Source organism: Lissotriton vulgaris, chromosome 7 (genome assembly GCF_964263255.1).
Source record: "Lissotriton vulgaris chromosome 7, aLisVul1.2, whole genome shotgun sequence".
NCBI lineage: Eukaryota > Metazoa > Chordata > Amphibia > Caudata > Salamandridae > Lissotriton > Lissotriton vulgaris.
In genome coordinates, this window is record NC_141695.1 from 226,843,594 (window position 1) to 226,870,182 (window position 26,589).

At 44.6% G+C, this 26,589-nt stretch overlaps 1 protein-coding gene across 1 annotated transcript in view; it reads left to right on the forward strand.

The window, feature by feature from the left end:
* The window catches only part of LOC147701265 (IgGFc-binding protein-like), a 441,798-nt gene that overhangs the window by 314,558 nt on the left and 100,651 nt on the right, over nt 1–26,589 (forward strand). Inside the window, 1 exon segment of the mRNA XM_086929330.1 lies at nt 16,351–16,550. Coding sequence (XP_086785456.1) covers nt 16,351–16,550 — 200 coding nt within the window.

The following is a 26,589-nucleotide window of genomic DNA, read 5'->3' on the forward strand; positions in this document are numbered from 1 at the left end:
CCAAAACAGAGTGGGTCTAGATCCTATAAAATCCTCTGTATACTTAAGGCTCAATTCTGGGTGGCACACAAAAGTTGGGGCAGAAATAACCCCTCCCAAAATCTTCCTATAGAACCTATTTTCCATCGTCTGTATATTGGTGCCATAGGTTCCTGTGGGTAGGCATTGGGTCTTTCAAATTTGTAACAATGATGTAATGACCTCAGCGTGTAGGGATTGGCGAAGAGAGGTTACAGAATTTATACCTTTGCCCAGTTTATTTCTCCTAGGGCAACATGAGTTTGCCATGAGCCGGAGTCAGCAAACAACAGGCCTAGGTATGGGAAAGTGCTTGTGCTTTTTAAGACATTGTTCCCTGTCAAAATCTGATTAATCTTATGGCTTTTTGGGCCACAGCACATTTTAAATGATTTGTTAAAATTTGTGCAGAGGCCAAGGTCTGCCATATATGTAACAAAGCCTGAAATTAAAATTCGCAATGCATTAAGTGTGCGGGCCATGAGTACTGCGTCATCTGCATAAAGAAGGGCGGGAAGTGGTCTACCATTGACTTGCGGGACATCAGTTGTTAGTTTACACACATATCTGCTTAATTCATTTATATACAAGATAAAAAGCAGGGGGGCTAGAACACAACCCTGTCTGACCCCCCTGCCAATAAAAATATCACTGGAGACTTCACCGAGGGTATTCAAACGGACGCGGGCTCTCAAATCACTGTGCAAGTGGGCCAAAAAATAAACCAAAGATTTGTCTAAACCATAATTCAACAAAACTGACCATAAGCAGGAGAGGTTAACAAAATCAAAAGCAGAACTTAAATCCATAAAACCTAAATAAAGAGGGGATTTTTTTGCAATAGTGTACTTAGCCATTAGTAGATTTGAGTTTAGGCATTGTTCCACGGTGCCCACGTGGCTTCTAAAGCCTAGCTGGCATGGGTGTAGGATGGGGTTATCTTCTGCCCAAACTCTGATCCTGTTAAAAAGGACCCTTCCTAAAATCTTCAGGGTGTTGTCTATTAAAGATATCGGACGGTAGCAGGCAGGGTCCGATCGATTGCCTTTTTTTAAAAATAGGCACAATGGTACTATTTGACCAAGTTACCGGGGGTGGGGTGTGGGATAAATGGTTAAAGATGTTACACAATAATGGAGCCCAGAAGTCTGGTTCCGATTTGATTTGATCAACGGATAGGCCGTGGGGCCCAGGAGCTTTGTTCCCCGCGCTTTCAAAAATGACATCTTCCACCTCCGTTAAAGTAATATTCAATATAATTGATGGAGGGGCAATGCCCAAGGGGTTAAGAGGGGCCTCATAAATTTTTGAGAAGTGGTCCACCCACACATCCCCTGGTATATTACAATTTATAGGGGTGAAATTAGTTCCTAGTGATCTTAAACTCTTAACTTCGCTCCAAAACCCAGTAACGTACCTCTGAGACGCAAAACGCATGAGAGAGTCCCAATGCTCTCTTAGTAGCTCCTCTGATCTTATTTTAATAGTATGCTTATAACTAGCCCTCAGTCTCCTCACAGCAGACTGATCTCGTGGGGCCGCTGTGAGGGCAGCCCTTAGTTCCAGGTTGGCTTTAGAGCATAAGGAGTCGAACCACCTCGGTTGTATATGATTGGTGGTTCGAGCTGGTTTGGAAATCTCCATTTTTATAGCCTTACAGAGGCCCGTAAAGGCCTCGATGATGACATGTTCCAGACTGTCGGTGGATAAATAACTGACACTAATTGGGGGTGCTTTTTAATGGTGCGAGTTAAGACTCCCTTATTATCGACCCCCCTACAGACCACCCTGAGATTGTCTGTGGATGCCGCTAAATTTTGTGCCCCAATTTCTCTCTTGTTCCCCTACTTTTTGATGGATTTGAATATAATTCAAATCGGATAGTGATCACTATAAGGAACATTACCAACCTTGGCCGTTAATAGGAGATCTCCTAAAAGAGAGGATATGAATACAAAGTCTATTGCGCTTAAGCACCCTCGCCCTACATAAGTGGCCACAGGTTCATCGGTCCCGTTGATATTTGCCTTCTCCATAGCGTTAACGAAATCACGTGAGGCTAAATGGTCAAGCAGTTCTACTCCTCTTTTACAGCTAGGGGTTCTTGGGTAAATATGGGCATTAAAGTCGCCCCCTATACAAATGCCGTCAAAATTACCATATTTGTGTTCCTCAACAATTTTGTCAATAAAATCGAATAATCTTATAAAATTGGCGTTGGGATGGGTTGTGAAATCATTATTATAAAAATTGATTAGACATAGTTTTATCCTACTAATATGTATCAACGCCTGAAAGGTCTTGTCATTAACAGGTAATGTTTCAATTTTGACTCCTGCCGTGATCTTGGCCCAAATGGATAGTCCCCCACTTGGACGGCCCATGGCCGGGACGGGTACAATCTGATTATAACAGCTGTACCCTTCTTGAAGTAGGGGGCTAGTACACCAAGTCTCCTGAAACATCAGGACATCGGAATTAATAACCCACTCTGTCCACTCCTTAATTTGTGTTTTAGCGTTAAGACCAGCGATATTCCAACTCAATATGGTCAGGTCATCAGAGGTTGTTGGGGTATTGATGTCCTGGGAAAATGTTAAATGTGTGGTTGGTAATACAGGTACTCCTAAATCATTGGGCACCATTGCGTTAGGGCAAATTGGCGTTTCAGCTATGGAATCAATTATATACAGCTGGTCATTAGGTGTTGTATCCAGGAGGATGGATGATAGTGCTCATGCAAAACTGCTCATCTCAGATAAAACGCTAAATCTATTATACAAAGGATAAAGTGGTGGGTCTTGATTAAATGATCGCTGGGGGGGCCTAAAAAAATAGCCTAATGGAAGTGGAGCTATGATAGTTGATGGGCCAGGGTAGATATTATTGTTGTTGAATATGTATTTGGCTGTACCAGGGTGGCGGAAATTAATCACAATGCAGTCGCCGTTAATGTTCTTAAATAAGGGACCAATCCAACTTACTCAGCGTACTGACAAAATTTCATTAGAAATGTCATGGCCTACCCCTTTATGTTTGCACAGCCAGTCTATACATTTGTTATTTAACTGGACCCAAAACTCACCTTGGCCTTCTTTAAGCGGTGGGGCACCTGCTAAAACTAACACATATGAGCATGCATCCTGCGGTAAGTGCAGGGCAGGTTCCAGGGATTTTGTGGGCCTTGTTATCGCAGCGGGCCCCTTATCAGGGGCAGTGGTAGTTAATGCCCATGATTTGGAGATAGTAGGAGTGGGGACATCCTTTAACAAGCCACTAACCGTACCGGTAGCACTGGAGGGTCCAGCTGCCATGACCGAGGTGTGCTGTGGTTTCGTGACAGTTGGGATTTTCCCTGCAGTATTACTCCTAGGTGCAGCAGTAGTAGCAGCAGTAGTAGGTGTAGATAAGCTACTGCTTGGAGTCTTGGGCCCTGCACCCCTGTTAACCTTACAGGCAGACTCTATGTCTTTCACTAGACGCTCTCCCCTCAATAGGTCAAGACTAATCAGCCCCTTCTTTTTTGCGTCTTCCTTTTTTACAAGGTTTTCCAGCCTATCTAATCTTTTAAAAATAATATTAAATTGCTTGATCATTTGACTTTCCATTTGTTTAAAAATAGTGTCTACGATAGTCTCAATGAGATTCCCATTAGTCTTTGGTTGGCTGATGCTGTCGAGTAGTGACTCAGTCTGTGTGCAAGTAGAGGTGTGGCCATCGTTTACAGGGGTTGTTGGGGATGCAACAAGAACCACGTCGTCATGTGATGTAGACTCGATCGTGTCAGCGCAGCTCCCCGGTAGTTCTTTGTTCCCTTTGGACCACATACTCTGTGGAGTTGGCTGACTGTTTATGTGGACAGGTTGCTTCCTCTTATTAACCGTTGATTCGGAGGCACCTCTTTTTCTTTTCTCACCTCCAGGCTTGTTACTCGGGGTCAGGGGGACAACTAGATCTGGTAAGGACTCAATAATAATAGTGGAACTGCTCCCCCCTGGCGGTGGTTCCAGAGAACTAGCTGGTAAAGGTTTCATGACTTTAACCACGGGTGAAAGTGGGAGGGTATTATTGGGGTTTGCCAATGGTGTTTCAGGAAGTACACTTGCGAGACCCATTGGCATTCTCCTCTCGGTATTCGCAATTTCGTTTGTTACCATGTTGAAAGCATTTTCCAACATGCTTTCCAGAGAGGGTGGAGAAACTAAGGGTCCTCTCAGATGCTTGGGCACATTGTTGATATTACGTTTCACCATTATGAGTATTAGTAGGTCAGCCCCACCTATTACCTATCACCTATTACAGTGACTTAGTGAGGTGGCCCAGCCCAGCCTTTTCTGGCCTCTGAGGGCCTGAGAGGGCACGCCCTTTGCCCGGGCTTCGCCCGGCGTCCCGCGACGCGGGGGCTGCTGGTAATTTCAAGTGCCTTCCGGCGCGGGAACAACGGCGTCGGCTTCCGGCTGGAAGCAGTGCAGGCTGGGGAGTATAGTCTCCCACCGCACGGCGGCCGCAAGATGTCTGGCTGCGGCTGCGGGAGAGAGAACAGCAGAGCACAAGATGCAGCGAGTGAGCCCCCTTCCAAGGACAGCAGTCAGGGGAGACTGAAGGCACCCTGCTCCACCAGGGCTGCCGGTAATTTCAAGCGCCTCCGGGCGCGGGAACAACGGCGTCGGCTTCCGGCTGGAAGCAGTGCAGGTTGGGGAGTGTAGTCTCCCGCCGCACGGCGGCCGCGAGATGTCTGGCTGCGGTGGCAGGAGGGAGAACAGCAGAGCACAAGATGCAGCGAGTGAGCCCTCTTCCAAGGTCAGCAGTCAGGGGAGACTGAAGACACCTGCTGAGTAATGCTAATATCTCCTTCTTGAGATCCTTTAACTTTGTCGAGGCAGACATAACTGAGCTGCCAGCAAATCTATTGTGAAGCCGAGGAAGTCTATCATCCGCGTCGGGGAAAGAACTGATTTGGGATGATTGATCACATACCCCAAGCTCTGCGGCAACGCAGTCGTGAGCTGCAGGTGTGGTAGTAGGATAACCAGATTCCGAGCCATAAGCAAACTGTTGTCCAGATACATGATTAGCCGCACACCTCGTTCCCGTAGGTGTGCTACAACCGGCTTCATCACCTTGGTGAAACACCAGGGAGCTGATGAGAGCCCGAAAGTAAGGGCCAAATAGTCGTACCACTGATCGTTCCACCGGAATTGTAGGAAGCTCCTGTGAGGAGGAAATACAGGTATGGAGAGATAAGCGTCTTTAAGGTCTAAACTGACTAGCCAATCCCCTTCCTGCAACAGGTCTGCTAATAGATGGATCCCTTCCATCTAGAAGTGATTATAAGTAAGAAACTGGTTGAAATCCCTCCGGTTCAGAACAAGCCTGTTTCCACCTCCCTTCTTCTGCACTAGAAAAATGTTGCTGCAAAAACCGTGAGGTCCCTCGTTGCATGGAGCTATCGCGTGTTTTTGCAGCAAGTCTGCGATTTCTTTGTCTATAAAACTGCATTATTGTAGGAAAAAATGGAGTTGTGCGGGAAACTCGTGTTGAAACGGTTGGGAGTAGAACTCTAAGTGAAAACCCATGATTGACTGTAACACCCATGCATCAGGAGTCTGTTTCTGCCAGTTCTGAAGAAAATGCTGTGTGCGACCCCCCAAAGGTAGAGGAGATTGGTCCGCTACACTCACCTGAAGAATGTTGGGCTTGAAAGCTTGCTCTATTGCCACCGCTCTGGAATTGACATCGATTGATCCTGCGACAAGAGGGGTAGAAAGTGCCTCCACGCGTCAAATCCCACTCTCCTCTGCCGCGACCAAAGTCGACTCTTTGGGAGCCTTGGTTGAAGTTGCGGCCTGACAAGTGGCCCCTGCCATGTCCGGCCCTGGTAAAAACTCCTTGCTGGAACACTCTTTTGACTCCGGACTGCACCTTGTCGAGCTACATAAATGTTCCGACGTATTTAAACAAGTCTTTCACTAACCGATCTGCAAAGAGATTTCCGTCGGTCAAGGGCCCGAGCTCAGCGTTAGAGCTCTGTGAGGTTGTTATCCATTCACATTAGGAGCAGCTTGCACCTTTCAGCCAAAAACACGCAATTGGCATTCCCCAAAGACATATTGCCCGTTGGGTCCAGCCCGCGAGGATGTCTGGGTCAACAGGGGTAGAACTGTCCAGTATTTTCGCCAAAGGACCCACGACATCCAATAGCTTGTCTTGGCATCCACACCAAGCACGGTCTATGCCCCTCTTCGGGTCCCTGGTGAATTTCTTTAAAAAGTTGAGAAGGCTCACATCAGTTCCAGAGTCTCCGATACTTTGTCGGGTTTGTCGGGTTGAGGACATTCCGACCGAAGTCAGTTACGCACCACCTTAAGGAAACTTTTCCTGAGATTTTCGTTCAGGGAGTCCGAAACTTCAGGAGGTGGAGTCCAGTCCGAGGACGCATAATGTCAGTGGGATCAAACGTGAATGGTGTATTGGGAAGTTCAGAAACCAACGGAGTAGATGTTTTCACTCTTTTCTTCTCCTCAGACGTGTCAGTGTCTGTGCCAGTAGAGGTGGTGTCAATGTCTACGTGCACCCTTTGTTTGCTCTTTGCTTGTCACCTGCATAAGTGTGTTCTCTCGCCCCACTGTTAGGCAGTGCAGACAGGGCTTGCGCATGTGGTCATTTCCGCCCTGCATCTGTACACTGAACAGAAGCCGAAGCTTCAGGTCTCACTTTTGGCATCTCCTTGCCGTAACCATGGCGCTTTGCGAAGCTCTCCAGCTGCCTTTTAATAGGTCTTAGCGCAGCTGTCAATGCTTGATGAATGGTCTGAGGAACCATATTCTCGATGGCGTTGTTAACTGAGGATTGGACTGAAGTGTCCAGAGCCTTAACCAGGTGATCCTCCATGACAGTCTCAGTCTGCCCATCATAAACATCCTCCTCATCCTCATTAGGGTATCTAACCCAATCTTCCATGGCCCACAAAAGGTAGGGTCCAACAGTGTATTAATACTCATTAGGAGGAGTACGGGGTGGTAAGCCCACTAGCACACTAGGAACAAACAAACAGAGATACTCAGTAGAGTTCAAACCCCCTCAGCAAAGCTGTAATCAGAAGGTAAGTGACCTATGCCAAATATAAGCAAATAATACCAGGAGTGTGTGCTCACTCCGCTTTGGCAATGATTATTGCAGCCAATTAGGCGATCCTGCAGCAGAGGCGGTTTCTCCGGTGAAGTGCAGGAAATGCGTTCGAAAATCGGCACTGGCGTGCGTAGCCCAACGCGCACCCAAAAGGAACCCAAATGTAGCCCAAATGCATGCGCTTGGGAGGTGCTTGTAGGCCGAGAGCTACCCAGCAAATGCAGCGTGAGAGGGGGATGAGGAAAGCCCAAATGCCAGCGCGAGAAGCGCCACAATGGGGGACAAACTGCAGAGGAAAAATGGCTCACAGTGCGGATCAGAGAAATGTCAAGTTAAAGGTCAGTGACCGCTCTCAATTATGCGACCGAGTGTGAAGTCACGCGCAAGCGAAAGGCAACGAAGCACCAAAACAATTAAGCTCAGAAAATCTCCTGCTCCAAAGGAAGGCAATCAACCCTTTACACTATCGCGTATAAGCGAATAATAGTCAGCAATTGACATAGTCACAAAACAAAGCATATATAATGAGAATGATAAGGTGCACTTAGCTCTTGCTGTGAGCAGAAAAGAAAGAGGATTATGGGACTGTGTAAACAGCTCTTATGGGCTGTGGAGGCGTGGCTTATGAGAAAGCATCATGGGCAATGTAGTTAATGTAAACTAATTGTAGGTTTTTATTGGCTGCTGTGATTTTGCAGTAAATAATAGAGAAGCATAATCCGAAGCCGCTGGTTCTGTAATAGAATCTCATAAAAATCGAGCTATGTCAAAGCGACCACAGTTGTGAGGCTGCGTACATCTAACGTGCATGCTGGGAATTTGTTATCAGAAGGTCAGATATGCATGGGAGATGACATTCATCCATATTTTCTTATGTTAGGTAATCCAACCGACTACATTTCCCTGCCTCAGAGGCATGTATATATAGATAGATAGTGCATGGAATCTCATGATCAAAATAAAGATAGATAGTGCATGGAATCTCATGATCAAAATAAAAGATAACATGACACTGTTCATAACTCTGTATGTTTTACAAGGAAATTGGGTCTAGTTAATATGTAATGGTGGTTGAATAATTATACTCTCCTCTTCTGAGTAAAATAGAGACTGAGTCATTACTCATGTAAGTACGCACACAATCAAAGATAGCAAGGGATTGAATCACGTCCTTGTTTAGTCAGATTGATGAGTTTACAATTTGATGGAATTACTGTATCACAAAGAGAGCCAAGGTATCTCATCCTTGAGTCCTTGTCTGTCACTTTGTAGAGTGAAAACCCATTTCTGTTCCCTATGAATCAAGTATTTTGAGATATCAGTAATGTGTGGTGGAATGAATGGTTGTTCCAAGATTGTCCACGTGAATTCGTCTGCTTGATGGTTAGCATCCAAAAAGTGTCTTGCAATTCTCGTGGCCAGTTTTTTTTTACATCAAAGGGTACTCTTGTGTTCTGAGACCCTGGTTTGGCCTTTTGGGTGGTCATGCCCACATACTGGTCTTTACAGGGGCATGTGATAAGATAGATAATGTTTTCACTATTGCAGTTAGTGAATCTATTCCGCATCCAGTGCCTGTTGGTCCCAATGTCAATTGATGTGGACTGTTGTGTCTGAGGGCAGGCAGCACAGGATCCACAGGGAAAGTGCCCTCGGACTGTCGGTAGATTCCACAGAGTCCCTACAATCAGTGTCGTTTTTGCCTTGGGTCTAGTGTGAATCAGTTGGTCATGTAGATTTGTGCTTCTCTTGAAAGATAAAAGTGGTAGAGGGATCGGCACCTTGCTGATATTCAATATACGCCAGTGTTTGCGTGCACTCTTTTGGATCTTGCTTGATAAGGAGCTGGAGGTATTGACAAACGTGATCTGATTTATAGAAGTTTTGGGTACTGGTGGATCAAGAAGAGCCTCTATGTTGTTATTAGCAGCTCGTTTGAGGGAATGCCATATTCATTTCTTTCGTATTTCCTCTCTCTTAACTGTGCCAATAGAGCTAGGGCATAATAATCAAACTTGTCTTTGGTTGAACAGTTTCCGCGTACCCAGAGAAGTTGGCCATACGGTGGGTTATACCGGAGTGACTTAGGGTGATGTTTGAACTTGTGCAGGAACTAGATGTGCAGGGGGGTTAAAAGTCTACCGTTTCTTCAGGCCAGTGTTCTTATCCTCACAATCCGTGGAAGTTCCTGTTTCTTTACCTTTCAGCATGAAATGTAGCTGTATCTTGCGAGAAAAGGATCCCCTCTACAGGTAGAGACACATCTTAAACCTCTGTTAAGTACTAGTTGTTCCTCAGGGGTCACTGTCCGGAAACTCAAATTGCCAACTAGATCGTCTCTGTGCCGGTCCCTGGCTGCTGCAGAGATTTATTTTTGTTGCTCCGAGTCCCCATTGGGGATGGTGGGGGGATCCAGTGTACAATGCCTGTTGATTTCTCCGTCTTCCTCTGGAGCGCCCGCGGCCAAACACTAAAAAAGATTGATTGTTAAAGTTTTGCTGATTCTGGGGAGGTGGAAAAGGTCCCATATTTGGTCCAACTTGTGGTTGAAATGGAGTTGCAGCAAAACCCCATGGGTTTGGAGGCTACCATTGTGGAAAATGACAAAGACTTCAACCCCAGCTCCCATGAAGTTCCTTGCTGGGAGCTCTGACCTGCCTAGAAGTGCCAGTGAATGTGTTGAGCCTCTGGAGGATGTTTCTGCTGCTGATATACGAAAAGCAACGCAACAACAAGAAAATCGATGCATCGCTCTTCTTGCAACAGTTTTTCCAACTAAACAACTTGGTGTGAAAAGAATCTCCCTGCACCCCCACCCCGCTGCTGAAACCGACGCAGCACCAGTCGTCACTGCAAGAATCAACCCATCGAGGGATCGCTGCTGAAGAAATTGGGCAGCGCCACTCGCCGCATTATTTAACAACGCATTCAGGATTTCAATGCATCCTCCCTGTGCAGCAAGTTTCCCCGACGCATATTCCACAGATCAGAGTCATCTGAGAATCGAAGCATCGCTTCCCCTTACCGACCGGAACCAACGCACCGCTTCCCTGTGTCCAGCAGACTTATCGCATCCCTGAAGGTCTCAGGAATTTTTCAAATTAACGCATTTATTTGTTTTTTGACGCTTCCCATCGCTCCGGCTGTTTGCCTTGGTGAATTTTGTCGCAACAACAGGTATTTTGCAAACAAATCACGCACCCATAGTTTCTATGGACTCAGTTGCTAAAACCTTTTAAAAATCGCTTTTCTCAATACTTGTATGTTGGATTTTTGTTGTTTTAGTCTTTTTAAGTTGAGATAAATATACTTTATTTTTTTCTAAACCAGCGTGATGTCCATTTATGATATTATCACTGTGCTATTGTGAGTGTTGCTACAAATACTTTACACATTGCGTTTGGGATAAGTCTGTCTGCTCATGTCAAGCTACCAAGGGGGTGAGCACGTGTTATCTGAAGTGTGTATACCCCTTATCCTGACTAGAACGAAGGGTCCCCATTTGGACAAAGGTACCTATCTCTGCCAACTAGAGATTCCAATTTCTAACAATTACATTACAACAAAAATAAATGGACACAATTTGGTTGTCACCCTAAAGGAATCACTGGAAGACAAGAACTGACAAAACAGGAATGTGCCCTGTGATCAACATGTTGAGCTAGTAGAAAGCCTCCCACTATTTCATCAGACTTATAAACACAAAGTTAGCACCAAAGTAATAAAGTACAAATATAAACACTCGTACTGAAGAGAACAACATTGTGTGCGGATGTGCTCCTTGTTATAGAGCAAAATGCAATCACTCAAAGTGAAGTTTTTCAGTGGCTGTAGTGTGCTGACCCACTGCTCCATGCTGTAGTCTGTGATGGGCAGAAGCAAAAAGTGAATGATACACTAAAAGCCCAATGGATAAAGACAGCTAGCTGAAAGCCCCTTTAAGTAAGTATGATTTACATCTATGGCCATATTTATAAAGATGTGACACATAACCTGTGCTTCTCTGCGAGATAGGGAAAGGGCAGGAATATGCTGTGTTTAACAAAGTATGGCTCATCACTGCCTTTTCCCAGCTCTGGCGCACAACGTGCTGCCAAGCACCAACACAAGCACTCTTGCACCATGGTGCAAAGGTGCCTGTGTTGCATGCAGGATTGTTTTTGTTCAGGAAGAGGCCCCTTCCTGCACTAAAACAATCCCCTCAAGAATTTTCCTTTTTCTTTAAGCATTTTCCTTTTTCTATGTGTGCTGCAGAATGCATCAAAATCTAAGGGTTTTGCATGGGAACACCCATGCACCACCACTGGAACACCTCCCTGGGGTAGAGTAATGCAAAGCAGTGATTTGCACTGTGTTGTGTTACTTCAGATTTATAAAGCAACCCAGGCCCACACAATGGAGCCTTGCATGGCATGATAAATCACATCTTGAGGTCTGCGTCGCAATGGGTTGCAAAAGCAATGCAATCTCCTAGATTTAAAAAAAAATCAAAAGTTCTTCGCTCGTGTCATACCGAAGATGACTAAACTTGGTAGGAGATAACAATAAAAAGAGTCTGATTTCAGTTAGAAACAAGTAAATAGCATGGCTTTTACAGTGTCACTTCACATTTGGTAAACTGTATTTATTAAATTAATATTAGATTCTTTTCAGTTGTATACTTCTCAGACTCATACAATATATTTTGATACCAGATGCGAAGGTACACCCAAATCTATCTAAACTGAGCATCACACGATCTAGGTGTCCTAATTTTATTTCAAAAAAGTTAACTTTCAACTGTGTTTTCATCAGGTTTTAAACCCCAAGAAAGTCTAAGAATGGACCCGACCTTTCAACAACTATCGGGCTTTTTATAACTAGCATTGAAAAATAATTGAAAACATTCTTGTTATGTCTAGTGTTAGCCAAAATCATGTAATATTGCTTGAGTTATATGTAGATTAAACGTATTTATAAACAGAATCCTTAAAATTATGCAATTTCATTGCAACAGTTTTTTTGCACGCTTATGTTTTCACACATACACCGCCATATGATGGATAATCGGTAGATTTTATGAAAGAAATTGTTCCTATGTCAAATGAATTACATTTTAATACAAATGCATCGGTTTATTTGGAGCAGAAAGAGAGGGGCAAGTCAAAGGAACTACTAGCATGCAGGAAAGACATGATATCATGCTGGACATATACTTGACGTGTTCAATTTGAACTCATTGTCTCCAAGATTTCCAATATGTAGGTTTATTGCGTATTAATATGCAAGTGTTGTTCAATATGGTGGAATTGAGAAAAGAGTTCCAATCCATAGGTGCTGAGGAAGAGATAGGTACTATGAGTTTGGAAGTATGCTTAATTATAGGAGTGGGTAAGGATTGCAGCTTACACGTGAAAGACAAATCTTCTTTAAATGAAAAGGGGGATATGAAAGATTGTTCAAGACTAGCCCAAAGAGGACAATCCACAAGAGACTCGAAGAGCCACCTCGAAGCTTGGCGAAGTAGAAAAGATTTATGATAAGTGGGGAAATCAGGGAAATTAACCCCACCCTCTGAATTTGGTCGGCTAAATTTTGAGATGGACATTCGTGATTTTTTATTGCTCCATAAAAAAGATGATAAGATAGAGTTGCATTTCCTATAAAAAGTAGAGGGAATAGAAAAGGGGATATTAGAGAATGCATAAATAATTATAGGTGAAAGCATAATCTTTATGGTGTCCAGACGTCCCCACTAAGACAGGTATAGAGGGTGCCACTTGGAGGTTAAAGAGGACAATCTCTGTGTACAATCATACAATGTGATATTGTTCCTGAAATAGAGGGAGTAAATTGTAGCCCTAATATTTAATATACTTGGGTTTGTTAAAGGTAGGATTTCTCATTTGTCTTTGTTCCGTTTATAACCCGAGATGGACACAAAAGTATCAACTTCTTCCAAAAAAGCCGGGAGAGAGGATTGCGGTCGTGAGAGAAATAACAAACATCATCAGCATAAGCTGCCATCTTGATTTGAGTCTCCTTGAAATCGAAACCATGGATGTTATTGTTCTAGAGCGAGGGAGAAACACAAGGCTGCAACATGTATTAACACACAGAAAGCAGTTGTATTTGCATAGCGCTCCATAAGGTTATATCTCGTAACACCATCAGGTGCATTCTTCTCTGTTCCTATCAGATCAAACTAAGCGAGAGAGCACATCTTTAAATGTCATTAAATATGTGGAGTGTTGTTTCCTGGAAACGGCTCAACCCAAATATGTCCATTCCTGAAACCTGTCTCTTCTAAGCTTTTCAAAACAGGTGGAGTGAAAGGAAACACATTTTTGCTTAGGTGCCAATTCCTAATTTTTTTAACATTTTCAAGTAAATAGTTATGTGGAAGGCTGGTAAACAAAAGAATTAGCCTAAACATTTCTGGATCTTTACAAACGGGGCGCCCCCCATCCCAGCCCCTCTCCAAAAACCTCTGCAAAGTGAGTGTTTTGCTCACCAGGCATTTCTTATCCTTTTGCAAAAACTATTGCATTCTGAGTAGTGAATGCCGTAACTAGTTAAGTGAAATGCCATGGAGAGACCTGCAGAGCTAAGAAAAAATACCAGCTTACTAAAAAACCTTAAACTGTGCACATCTCTCTCACATTACTTTGTTCATCACGCTGCTAAGCAGTGCATTCCATAGCACGATAATCGAACATCTGTGGTTATCATGCACCACGTGAAACACTTCCAACATAGGATCAAAACAAACAGAGCATTCTTTCAACCACACACCCTAGACAGTATGGGGGCATATGTGCATGTCCCTATCGCCACAACAACATCACTTTCACCGACGTTGTGGTGGCGATAGGGGCTACGCCCTATGTGAAAGGCAGCGTAACGTGGCTTACCGCTGTCTTGTACATAAAGCTCCCTTTTACGATATGCTTAGCGTGAAAGGGGTGGGCAGTGGGTGTTGCGGTGGGTGGTCCACCGCAACTCCCATTCACTTAGATGCTGCCCCCTTTGTACAAGGGTGGCGCACATAGGAGGCAGCACCAAAATTAAGACCAGGTTAATCCTGGTCTTAAGTTGGCGAAACAGGGAGAAATGCATTATTTCCCCTCGTTTTAGCTTTTTACATGTGTGCTGACTTGTACAGCACATATGGAAAAGGCAAAATGCCATTGTTTGGTTGTGTACAGGAAGGTGTCCCTTCCTATACATAAACAATCTTTAAAAAAATATATAATAATTCCATTTTGGCACATGCATGAAGCAGCACACATGAAAGTGACAGAATAGCATTTTAGGATTGTTTATGTGCAGGTAGGGACACCTTCCTACACACAAACAATCCTCCCCTGAACTCAGACACCCTTGCACTATGGTGCAAAGGTACCTGCTTTGGCACTAAGTTCCTAAATGTAGGACCATCGCAGGGAGAAACTCAAGGCTGCACCACATTCTTGTAAATATGGTGTGGCCTAGCGTTTCAGAAGTGGAAGAGCACGGCGTTAAGCCAAGGAGGCTACTTGTAAATATTCCTCCTAGAGTGCTATCCATGTAGACAGGCACTTCAGTGCCCCACGTAGGGAAAGCAAGCGCTAAATAAATATTACAATACAATATTTTTCTCCAGTGCCTACTAGTCCCTCCCAGTCTAAAATGCCTTTATTCGTAAACTGCAATCTCTACACAAATATACCTGTATTTTACCACCATCTTCACTATTTAATGAAATGTTGAGATCCATAGCAAATCAATAATTCGCTACTTTTTGAAAATTGGAGTGCTTCCCACCCCAGAAAAGTAATTACTCAGGAATTACCCGAGTGCTCTATCTTTAAAAAAATCATAAAAAGATCATAGGCATCACTTGTTTGCACAGAGGTAGGTCAAGATAATTGTTAACATATTGCATTATTATTGGATCTGAAGAGCAAAAGGCTTTAAAGCACTGTAGGGCAAACCAGTGGCAACTCACACAACTTTCCATTCAGCACAATGCCACTCGACTCAGTGCCCCAATACTCAACATTCAAACCTGGCTCCCAATGCCGCTTCCCTCCACCCCACTCAATGCCACCCAACTCATTTCACGCAACTCCTCACAACCCCACTTCACTTAACTCAGCTCTACTCCACAACACTCCACTCCAATCAAGGCCACTTCAATTGACACCACTCCACTCTACTCCATTGCGCTCAGTGCCACTCCACTAAACTTCATGCCACTCCACTCAATGCCACTTCACTCAAAGTCACTCAACTCAATGCCACTCCACTCCATTCAATGTCACTTCACTACACTCAATGCCACTCAATGTCACTCCTCTACACTACATTCAGTACCACTCCACTCAGTGCCACTGAACTCCACTCAATGCCTCTTTGCTCATTGCTGCTCCACTAATTGCCACTTTCTTCAATGCCATGCCTCACAGTGCCACTCCATTCAATGCCACTTCACTCAATGGCACTTTGTTCAGTGCTACTAGGCTTAGTGCCACTCCAATCCATGCAACTCTACTTTGCCACTCCACTCAACTCCAATATCCTCCACTCTACTCACTACCACTCCTCTCCATTTGATGCCAATCCACTCTCTGCCACTCCACTCAATGCCTCTCTACTCTGTGCCACTCCACTCCAAAAAAAAGAATAGATATTACAAAGGTTAGACCTATTGGTTTTGCCAATGCCTTTTCTTCTGCCCATACCGCATGAGGCAGTGGATCAGTTCCCTTCAGCCATTGGCTAACTTCATTATAAGGGACACAACTCTGCCCTTCCAGAAGCAGCTCATCCACATTCAAAGCAGTTTCTTTCAGTGCTGAGGACGACTGTGGCAATGTGTGCTTTTTGTGATCAACAGCATATTTTTACATTAGGTCATTTAAAAAAAATGCTGACATGGTGCCTAGAAGCCCAACAAAAAGGTTTTCCAAAGATATAACCAAAAAAAGTCAAGCATTGATCGAGTCAGAAAACTGGCATCCACTAGCTGACGTATTGGTATTTGTCAATGCGTGTTCCTTTAAGAATTTAACGGATGGATATATCTTTGTTGTATCAGGTGACGCACGTCGATAACAGGGGCAGGTGTCTGGGATTTTAATAATAATTCAGAATAGATATTCTGAAGAAGTATGACCATATATGGTTTTGCAGAAGGCTGGTAACAATTATTTTCCATTTTATTTTGGTTTTGCCCTGCAGCGTTTACCTGTGGTCCCAGGAGCCGTTACATGCTCTGCACGTCGACTTGTTCCCTCAGCTGCGCTCTTCTTACTGGAGGGTCCACGTGCACCAAAGGGTGTTTTGAGGGATGTGAATGTGATGATGGCTTCTTTTTTGATGGGAACAGTTGCGTGCCCATGAACGACTGTGGCTGCGTGTACCTCGGAAAGTATTTCAAGGTAAGTGCTGAACCTGGCACCAGAGATCACTTGAAGATGTGCCCCACTGATTGGAGCTGCCAGCCTCTAATCCTGGTCACAACCGATCCATTGATCTCTCTGTTCCTAAAAAAGCATTTACTAAAGTATTAATTAAAAGTGGTAGTTTTTACACAAGAACTGAGAAATGCAAATTCTCATGCAAATTGTTTTTAGTAAACTAAGAGGCAAGTTAATTTTCATGAATATAGTATACCTGACTCCCATATGGGATAATAAAATAAAATGTGTGCTCGGTGAAATAAAATATTTGCCTGGGATTACACAATGTGTTCAAGTAGGGAAGCATCCCATATTTTTCTGTTTCACACTCTGCAATTCAATCACTATATTGGTTTCTCTTTCTGCCCCCAAAGGTTAATGCTTTGACATTAGGTCTTCGAGAATGAAATTAGAGTTTTAGAGACATGGAATATCCACATTTTATTTTGGCACTTTTACATACCAAAAACATTGCCCAAGGACAGAAGAGCACTTCAGATACAAACTACTTTACCTGTTCTTTTTTTCAGCGCACAGACTTTTGCTTGGGTTAACAAGATTTTAGCCACCAGGCCACATCCCCTTCTATGAAAACTCATCTAGTTTTGGGCTTGAGGTTGCCGGAGGACTCTGATCTGAGAGAAAGCTAAGCATTTGAATCGAGCTTGGCTTGAGCTTTGAGTGGCACATCCACCTCTAAAACATATGTTACCAGGGTCATAATGCTGCAGTTTTTACTTTCATTTGGCAGCCTCGTTCATTCGTCAATTTGTATTCTCTAAATCAGCAGGATTAAAGATATTATATTACTATGATTTTTAAAAGGTAAATACAGGACATGGAGTCATCCGGTAAACTTACTCATGCATTGTGGGAAAGTCAGGCTTTTTCTCCTGATCACCCCATTTTTGATTGACAGATGCTGGTGGTTACTGACTATGAAAGTGCAATGGGCTCTGCTAACTTGGCCCTGGGTCAGTGCTCTGTCCTTTAAAGGTATACGGGAATTGGTGTAATTCTAATTGGCCAAGACAGGTCCCTAGTATATGGCACAGCATGTAGGTTAGAGACCCCAGTAGCCTTAATGCACCTAGGTGTGCACTACTGTGGTGTTTGGTGTCATTTTAGAGCCAAGTCAAGTCAAGTCAAGTCAGAGAATTTATATAGCGCACTACATACCCAGAGGGTCTCAAGGCGCTAAGGGGGGGGAGGAGGATTACTTGTCAAATATCCACGTTTTAAGTTGCTTTCTGAAAGCTAGGTGGTTTTGGGTAAGGCGAAGGTGAGTGGGGAGTGAGTTCCATGTTTTAGCAGCCAGGTAAGAGAAGGATCTGCCTCCCATGGTGGTCTTGTTGATGCGAGGTACAGTGGCGAGGGCTTGGCTGGAGGAGCGTAGTTGGCGGGAGGGGGTGTAGAAGGACAGTCTTGAGTTGAGGCATTCTGGTCCGATGTCGTAGAGTGATTTGTGTGCGTGGGTTAGCAGTCGGAAAGTGATTCTTTTATTGACGGGTAGCCAGTGGAGGTCTTTCAGGTGATCAGAGATGTGTTCGTTGCGTGGGATGTCTAATATGATTCTGGCTGAGGCGTTTTGGATTCGTTGTAGTTTCTTTTGGAGTTTAGCGGTAGTGCCTGCGTAGAAGGTGTTGCCGTAGTCCAGTCGGCTCGTGACCAGAGCATGGGTGACTGTTTTCCTGGTTTCGGTGGGGATCCAGCGAAATGTTTTTTTGAGCATGCGAAGAATGTTGAAGCAGGATGAGGATACGGCGCTGACTTGTCTGTTCATTGAAAGTGAAGAATCCAGGATAACGCCTAGGTTCCGTGCGTGGTCTGTCGGGATGGGTGCTTTTCCAAGGGCTTCCGGCCACCAAGAGTCGTCCCATGCAGAGGGGGATGTACCTAGGATGAGGACTTCTGTTTTATCTGAGTTCAGTTTCAGACGGCTGTGTTTCATCCATTCAGCAACTTCTTTCATTCCTTCGTGTAGGTTAGTTTTGGCGGTGCTGGGGTTCTTGGTGAGAGAAAGGATCAGTTGAGTGTCATCCGCGTAAGAGATGATGTTGAGGTCGTGTTGGCGGGCGATGGTCACGAGGGGGCTCATGTATACGTTGAAGAGGCTGGGGCTGAGAGAGGATCCTTGTGGTACGCCACAGATGACTTCGGTGGCCTCGGACTTGAATGGTGGAAGGCGGACTCTCTGCGTTCTTCCGGTGAGGAACGAGGTGATCCATTCAAGTGCTTTTCCATGTATTCCGATGTTGTTGAGGCGTTGTAAAAGGGTGCTGTGGCAAACTGTGTCGAATGCTGCAGAGAGGTCGAGGAGGATGAGGGCGACTGTGTCTCCATTGTCCAGTAGAGTTCGAATGTCGTCTGTTGCTGCGATGAGGGCGGTCTCAGTGCTGTGTTTTGCTCGGAAGCCAGATTGTGAGGAGTCGAGGGATTTGTTGGCTTCGAGGAAAGCGGCGAGCTGGTTGTTGACAGCTTTCTCGATGACTTTGGCCGGGAATGGAAGGAGCGAGATGGGGCGGTAATTTTTGAGTTCGGTGGGGTCCGCTGTGGGTTTTTTCAGAAGGGCGGTGAGTTCAGCGTGTTTCCAGTTTTCCGGAAAGGTGGCGGAGTTGAAGGAGCAGTTGATGACGTCTCGAAGGTGCGGTGCTATGACGGAGTCTGCCTTGTTGAAGATGTGATGAGGGCATGGGTCTGTGGGGGATCCTGAGTGGATGGAGTTCATCAGGCGGATGGTGTCCTCAGTGGAGATTGGGTTCCAGTTGTTAAGGGTGTTCGCGGGGGGAGAGTGTTCAGCAAGTGGTTGGGTGGGTTGGGCTCCGGGTTGGTTGTCGAAGCTGTTGTGGATGTCTGCAATCTTGTTGTGGAAGAATGAGGCTAGGGAGTCGCAGAGGGCTTGAGAGGGGGTGATGTCGTTGGAGTTGGCCGAGGGATTGGAAAACTCCTTGACGATGTTGAATAGTTCCTTGCTGTTGTGGGCGTTGTTGTCAAGTCGATCCTTGAATGCTGTTTTCTTGGCCTTTCGGATTAGTTGGTGGTGAGTGCGGGTGGCGTTTTTGAAGGCGTCCTTGGTGCTGGTGGTTGGGTCTTTTTTCCACGCTTTTTCAAGGGTGCGGCAGAGTTTCTTGGACTTCTTGAGGTCATCGTTGAACCATGAGGCCTTCTTGTTGCCAGGTTTGCTTTGACGTTTTTTCAGTGGTGCTAAGGTGTCGGCGGTGTTGGATAACCATAGGGTGAAGTTGGCGGCGGCTAGGTTTGGGTCCGAGGAGTGGGTTGGGGTGTTTAGAAGGAGCGATGAGGAGATCTGGTCGGTGGTGATTTTGTTCCAGTTTCTTTGCAGAGTTGGTTGGAGGTGGTTGGTGGGTTTGGGCTTGTTGTAGGTGAAGTGAACGCAGCTGTGGTCAGTCCAGAGGAGATCCGTAGTGTGGCTGAAGGAGACATGATTGCTGGAGGTGAAGATGGGGTCGAGTGTGTGACCTGCGATGTGGGTTGGGGAAGTGACCAGTTGTTTAAGTCCGAGGTTGGCGAGGTTGTCCAGGAGGGTGGTGGTGTTGCGGTCGTTGATCTTTTCAAGGTGAAAGTTGAGGTCTCCCAGAAGGATGTAGTCTTTGGAGGGGAGCGCGTGTGGAGTGATGAAGTCCGTGATGTCTTCACTGAATTTTGCGCGGGGTCCTGGTGGTCTGTAGAGGAGGGTGCCTCTGAGTGTGGTTTTGGGGTCGATGTGGATCTGGAAGTGAAGGTGTTCGGAGTTGGCGAGGTTGGCGTCAGAGCTGGTTGAGATGCGGATTGACTTCTTATGGACGATAGCGATTCCTCCTCCTGTGTGGCTGGTACGGTCTTTGCGAGTGATCTTATAGTCTTCAGGGATGTCAATGGTGATGTCTGGTGCGGAGGAAGCATTCATCCATGTTTCCGTTAGGAAGGCGATATCAGGAGAAATGGTGTCTAGTAGATTCCATAGGTCAATGGCGTGCCTGTGGACTGATCGGGTGTTGAGAAGGATGCATTGTAGGTGGTTGGGGTCGGGGTCAGTGGTGTGGTCGTAGCGGAGATGTTGTCGGTGCCGCTGAATTTGCAGGAGTAGCAGGAGAAAGGTCCATGGGTATGTCCAGGGGCGGCTTGGACGCAGGTGGGGGCGCGACCAGGGTTAAGGGCTAGGAGGGTGGCGGCATCGTAGGTAATACGGGAGGGCTGGGCAGCGCGAGGAGCAGGGGGTCTGGCGCTGGGCGCGGTCCAGGCGCGGACGGGCGTAGACGGGCTTACCTTTGGCGCACCTTCGGCGAGCATGGGGCGCGGTCGCTGCGCGTGAACGCTGCGCGCGGGAACTACTGTCATATGTGGAGAGTGGAGGGGGAGGGGCGAGGGCGTCTCAGCTGGGAGGCGGGGCGGTTTTAAAATAATACTATGTCTACATTTGACTTTGGAAATAAATTGTAGGGTGCATTGTTATGAAAATCAGAGACTATTTGAAATAAGTTTTATATGTCCTGATAGAGAACACACAATAAAAAACATTTCCCTATTGCAATACTGCTAGCCCCATAGGCGAGCATGGGAAGGATCTATTGACCTTAATAAAAGCTATATTGGGTGCTAGATAGCAAATTCATTCAAAGTATCAAAATGATTGTTACAATAAATACGACAACTTGTCAACATCGGATTTGGTATAACAATTTCAGGAATGTAGTTTTAGAGCTTACTAGCCTGAGGTCACCTAAAGCAGCCCTGCAACAGCCTGAGCTAAGCTGCAACCCTGAGAAGGAGTGAAGAGACCTGGGGCTGGAACAATATAGGTATTTGGTGGGAGGGGACTTGCTTTCTGGAGAACAGATACCACAGGACTGAGACCCCCTAATTAGTTTAGGGCAGGCACTGGAAGGTGAGTGTAGTGATTTGCTAATCATACCTTTGGGTTAGATTATACAGACAGACACACCAAGGACAGATATTCTAATTTTGATTTTAATGGAAACTGTGCATTGTGGGTCAAAAATATGCCACACTTTGCAGAAAGTTTTCATAGCAGAGGGAGGTAACTTTACCCATATTGGTTGCATTGTCCTACCCTCTGGGTAGCCCAGAATGTAGGATAAATATGGGAGAGCTGCAGGAGTTCTTCAGAACACTGCTTGGAACAAAAGAAGAAGAAGGACTGTCCTGCTGGAGTCTTGGACTGCACCACAGAAGGCTTCCACTCAAAAGAACTGCACCTGCTGCACTGTCAAGGCTTCACAAAGACACCATTGTGTCTGACCCAAAAGTAAAGGAGTGGACTCCCTGATCAGAAACAGGTGCAACTGAGCTGGAAGCAGTCACTTACAAACCCGGAAATAGCATCACCCCATCTGACCAGTTGAAACTAGGGGGCATATTATCGAGGACAGGCGATACATTATCGCCGCTTTTATCGACAGGAAACTGCCGAGAAAGCGGCGATAATGGCCTTGATAATATGCTCTACGAATTCCAATCGAAGCCCATGTTAGATGTGAACACATCTAACATGGGCTTCAATTGGAATTTATAGAGCATATTATCAAGGCCATTATCGCTGCTTTATCTGCAGTTTCCTGCCGATAAAAGCGGCGATAATGTATCGCCTGTCCTTGATAATATGCCCCTTTGTTTGTGATTTGTTGTGGTTGCATTGTAGGAAATTGAGTCCTAGCCCCCTGAGACAATCTAGTGCCTCTGACCTCTTGGATTTAGTAGTATACACTTATTTACCCCACAGGAACCAAGACACTGCACGATCTGCAAAAAAAGAAACGTTTTGTAGAAAAGCTACAGGAAGAGGCCGACTCGACATTGAAAGTCAAGCTGCCATCATCGACTCACGACTTAGCTTGACTGTGCTGTTTTTTCTCACTTTAAGCTTTGGAGCTCCTTACCATCGACTTCGAGGACAAAGGCTTCCAGAGACTCACACAGATATCACTCTCCAGCAGGCCACCATGTTTAAATCATACTTTGGATAAGAGATGACAGAGGACTGCCAATAAGCCCATTGACAAAAGATAAGCTCCAAGTAAAAGCTAAGGGCCTTATTATAATCTTGGCAAACAGATAACTCCGTCACAACAGATACGGATGTCCTGCCCACTGACATATAAATATCATTATATCCTATGGGAATTACATTTCTTTTTTATGTTCAGAAAGGTTTTATTAAGTTTTAAGACAAAATGAAAAGAACAAGTACAATACAAAAACTAGGAAGGAATTTACAAGCGTAAGCGATCAAATCATCAATATGAAAAGCATTAAACCAAAATACGCAATATAAATATATAATAATAAAAGAGAATCGCAATTAAAGAAGAAGGGAAAGGAGGAAAGGGAGGGAGAGGGGAAGGAAAGCACATGTCATAGGGTCATAAAGTCAAAAACTACAGAGTTACAATTAAATTGTAATGTAAAAATAGAACATTAGAAAATATTTAACAATATCATTGCAAAACATATGAATCAATAGGAGACCAAAATGACTGAAATGATTGTGAATTATGAGTAACGCCTTTAAGAGATAGCTGCGCACCTCTTCTCGTAAAGGTAATCCACGACCACCAAGCATGGACTGAAAGAGAAGAAGCATCTTTCCAACAGAAGGTAATGGATTTTAAGGCAGCTGTTATCAGAAAATTAAACAATTTTGCCTCTGACTCAGAAAGGGGATAAGTTAGGGCAATCGATTTGCAAATTAATAAATTAAAGGAAATATCATCTTGTAAAGGTAAAATTTTTAAAATTACACTCCATACTTCCAACCAAAATTTCATAATAACTGGACAGTCAAATAACATATGGCGAAGTGAACCAGGGCTAGCATTGCAGTGCCAACAAACATCAGAAAGTAACAGTTTAGCATGAAATAGACGTGATGGAGTCCACAAAGTGTTAAATAATATATAGGCATTGGTTTGATAAAGGGACACTGGGAGCCAGCCAGAGATACTGTCAAGCCATATAGAGGACCATGAGTCATCTGACAGGGAGATAGAAAGTTCATTGTTCCAGAACGACGAAATATTCTGAACATTGGAGCCCTGTGAGGTGGAATTTTTTTTATAAAAAACATAGACAGCTTTAGGGGACGATGTTGCAGCTGTAAGGTAAATTAATAGGTCATTTGTGGTGGAAGAGGGAATACCATTGGGAAAGGAATCCAAAATAGAGTTACACAAGAATTGATATTTTAAAAGGTCAGTAGCTGGAAGACCAAACTTTAACTGTATCTGTTCAAAGGGAATAAAAGCATTACCATTAAAGACATCCTTAAGATATAAAATTCCCTTTGAAATCCAAGAGGACCAAAAGGTAATGTTTCTGTTCAATTTAAGTAATGCACTGTGCCATAAAGACAAGTGGATCGTGGAAAGTAGGGGTAATTCAAAATTAGAATCTAAATCATTAATTATCAATCTGGAGGACTTAATGATAGAAGAAAGATGAACAACCTTCGCTGTGGAAGACATTGACATCAATGAAGGCAAAGAAAAGGGCCGTACAATGGAGGCTTCAATATCCAACCAAATTGGAGGTTTTACCATATGTGAAGTATGAAACCAAAGGGTACTCTGCTTTAAAATAAAAGCTTTATGGTAAAGGTGAAAGTCTGGCAGGGAAAAACCAGCCTGGGCCTTAGGAATTTTTAACTTTTTGTAAGCAATACGAGGGACTTTGTTAGACCAAAGGAATTTAGATAAGAGTGTGTCAATAAATTTATAAAAACTAAGAGGAAATTGGGTGGGGATCATTGCTAAAGAGTAGAAAACTTTAGGCGCTATATTCATTTTTATAGATTCCATTCTTCCCCACCAAGTGAGATGAAGGGCAGACCATTTGGACGTTTTGTTTTTAATGTAGTCAATTATGACATCAGAATTAAGTTTTAATGTAGCTGGCAGCGATGAAGCAAATAGAATACCCAAATACTTAATTTTGGTTGTTTGCCAAAGAATATCTGTGTTTGGGAGCATCTCTGAGGTACAAAACACATTCAAAGGAAAAAATTCAGTTTTGCTTACATTTAATTTGTAACCTGAAACCATAGAGTATTGAGCAATAATGTCTAATAGGGAAGGAATAGAAGAAAGAGGGTTATTAATAAATAATAAAACATCATCTGCATATGCTAAAGTTTTAACAGTAACATAATTGATCGTAATACCCTGAATGTCATCACAAAGGCGAATATAGTTAAGAAAAGGTTCAATGCCTAAAAGAAATAACAGTGGAGAAAGGGGACAACCTTGCCTAGTTCCTTTAAAAAGAGGAAACTGACTAGAAATTTGACCATTAATGAACAGACGAGCAGTAGGAGCAAAATATAAAGCAGAAATCATATGAATAAAAGGGGCACCAAAATCAAAAGATAATAAAGTTTTAAATAAAAATTGCCAGTGAATCCTATCAAATGCTTTTTCAGCATCTCAGGCCATCACTCCCGCAGGAGAGGACAGGTGAGAACTTTGTTCAATAATGTGTAATAGAGTTCTAGTATTATTAGCAGAATATCTATTTTTCATGAAACCAGATTGATCTAGATGAATAATGGAATGGAGTACAGGAGCTAATCTAGTAGCAAGGATTTTCGCATAAAGCTTACAATCCTGGTTAATTAGGGAAATGGGGCGATAATTAGAGACTAAGGTAGGATCTTTATCAGGTTTGGGCAAAACAATAATTAAGGCGTCCGTAAAAGAGCCTGAAATAGTACCAGAGGATCCAAAATGAGAGAAAAGGGTATTCAAATAAGGGAGGAGATGAGATTGGAATTATTTGTAAAATTCTGCTGGGATACCAACCCACCCAACCCCCTGCAGGACCTCCACACCCCTTGAACATCCTCAATGACTGGAACCCAATCTCCACTGAGGACACCATCCGCCTGATGAACTCTATCCACTCAGGATCCCCCACAGACCCATGCCCTCACCACATCTTTAACAAAGCAGACTCCATTATAGCACCGCACCTCCGAGACGTCATCAACTGCTCCCTCAACTCTGCCACCTTCCCGGAAAGTTGGAAACATGCTGAACTCAGCGCCCTTCTGAAGAAACCCACAGCTGACCCCACCGAACTAAAAAACTACCGCCCCCATCTCGCTCCTTCCATTCCCGGCCAAAGTCATCGAGAAAGCTGTCAACAACCAGCTCGCCGCCTTCCTCGAAACCAACAAATCCCTCGACTCCTCACAGTCCGGCTTCCGAGCCAAACACAGCACTGAGACCGCACTCATCGCAGCAACAGACGACATTCGAACTCTGCTAGACAACGGAGACACAGTCGCCCTCATCCTCCTCGACCTCTCCGCAGCCTTTGACACAGTTTGTCATAGCACCTTAATACAACGCCTCAGAAACATCGGAATCCAAGGAAAAGCACTGGAATGGATCACCTCGTTCCTTGCCGGAAGAACTCCGAGAGTCCGCCTTCCACCATTCAAATTAGAAGCTACCGAAGTCATCTGCGGCGTGCTACAAGGATCATTACTCAGTCCCACCCTCTTCAACGTATACATGAGCCCCCTCGCGGCTATCGCACGCCAACACAACCTCAACATCATCTCCTACGCTGATGACACTCAACTGATACTATCACTCACCAAAGACCCTAACACCGCCAAAACCAACCTACATGAAGGAATGAAAGAAGTAGCCGAGTAGATGAAGCACAGCCGTCTAAAACTGAACTCTGACAAAACTGAAGTCCTTATCCTTGGTACCTCCCCCTCCGCCTGGGATGACTCTTGGTGGCCAGAGGCCCTTGGAAAAGCACCCATCCCGACGGACCACGCACGGAACTTAGGTGTCATCCTGGACTCCTCACTCTCTATGAACAGACAAGTCAACGCCGTCTCATCTTCTTGCTTCAACATTCTTCGCATGCTCAAAAAAACATTTCGCTGGATCCCCACCGAAACTAGAAAAACGGTCACCCATGCACTGGTCACGAGCCGCCTGGACTACGGAAACACCCTATACGCCGGTACCACCGCAAAACTCCA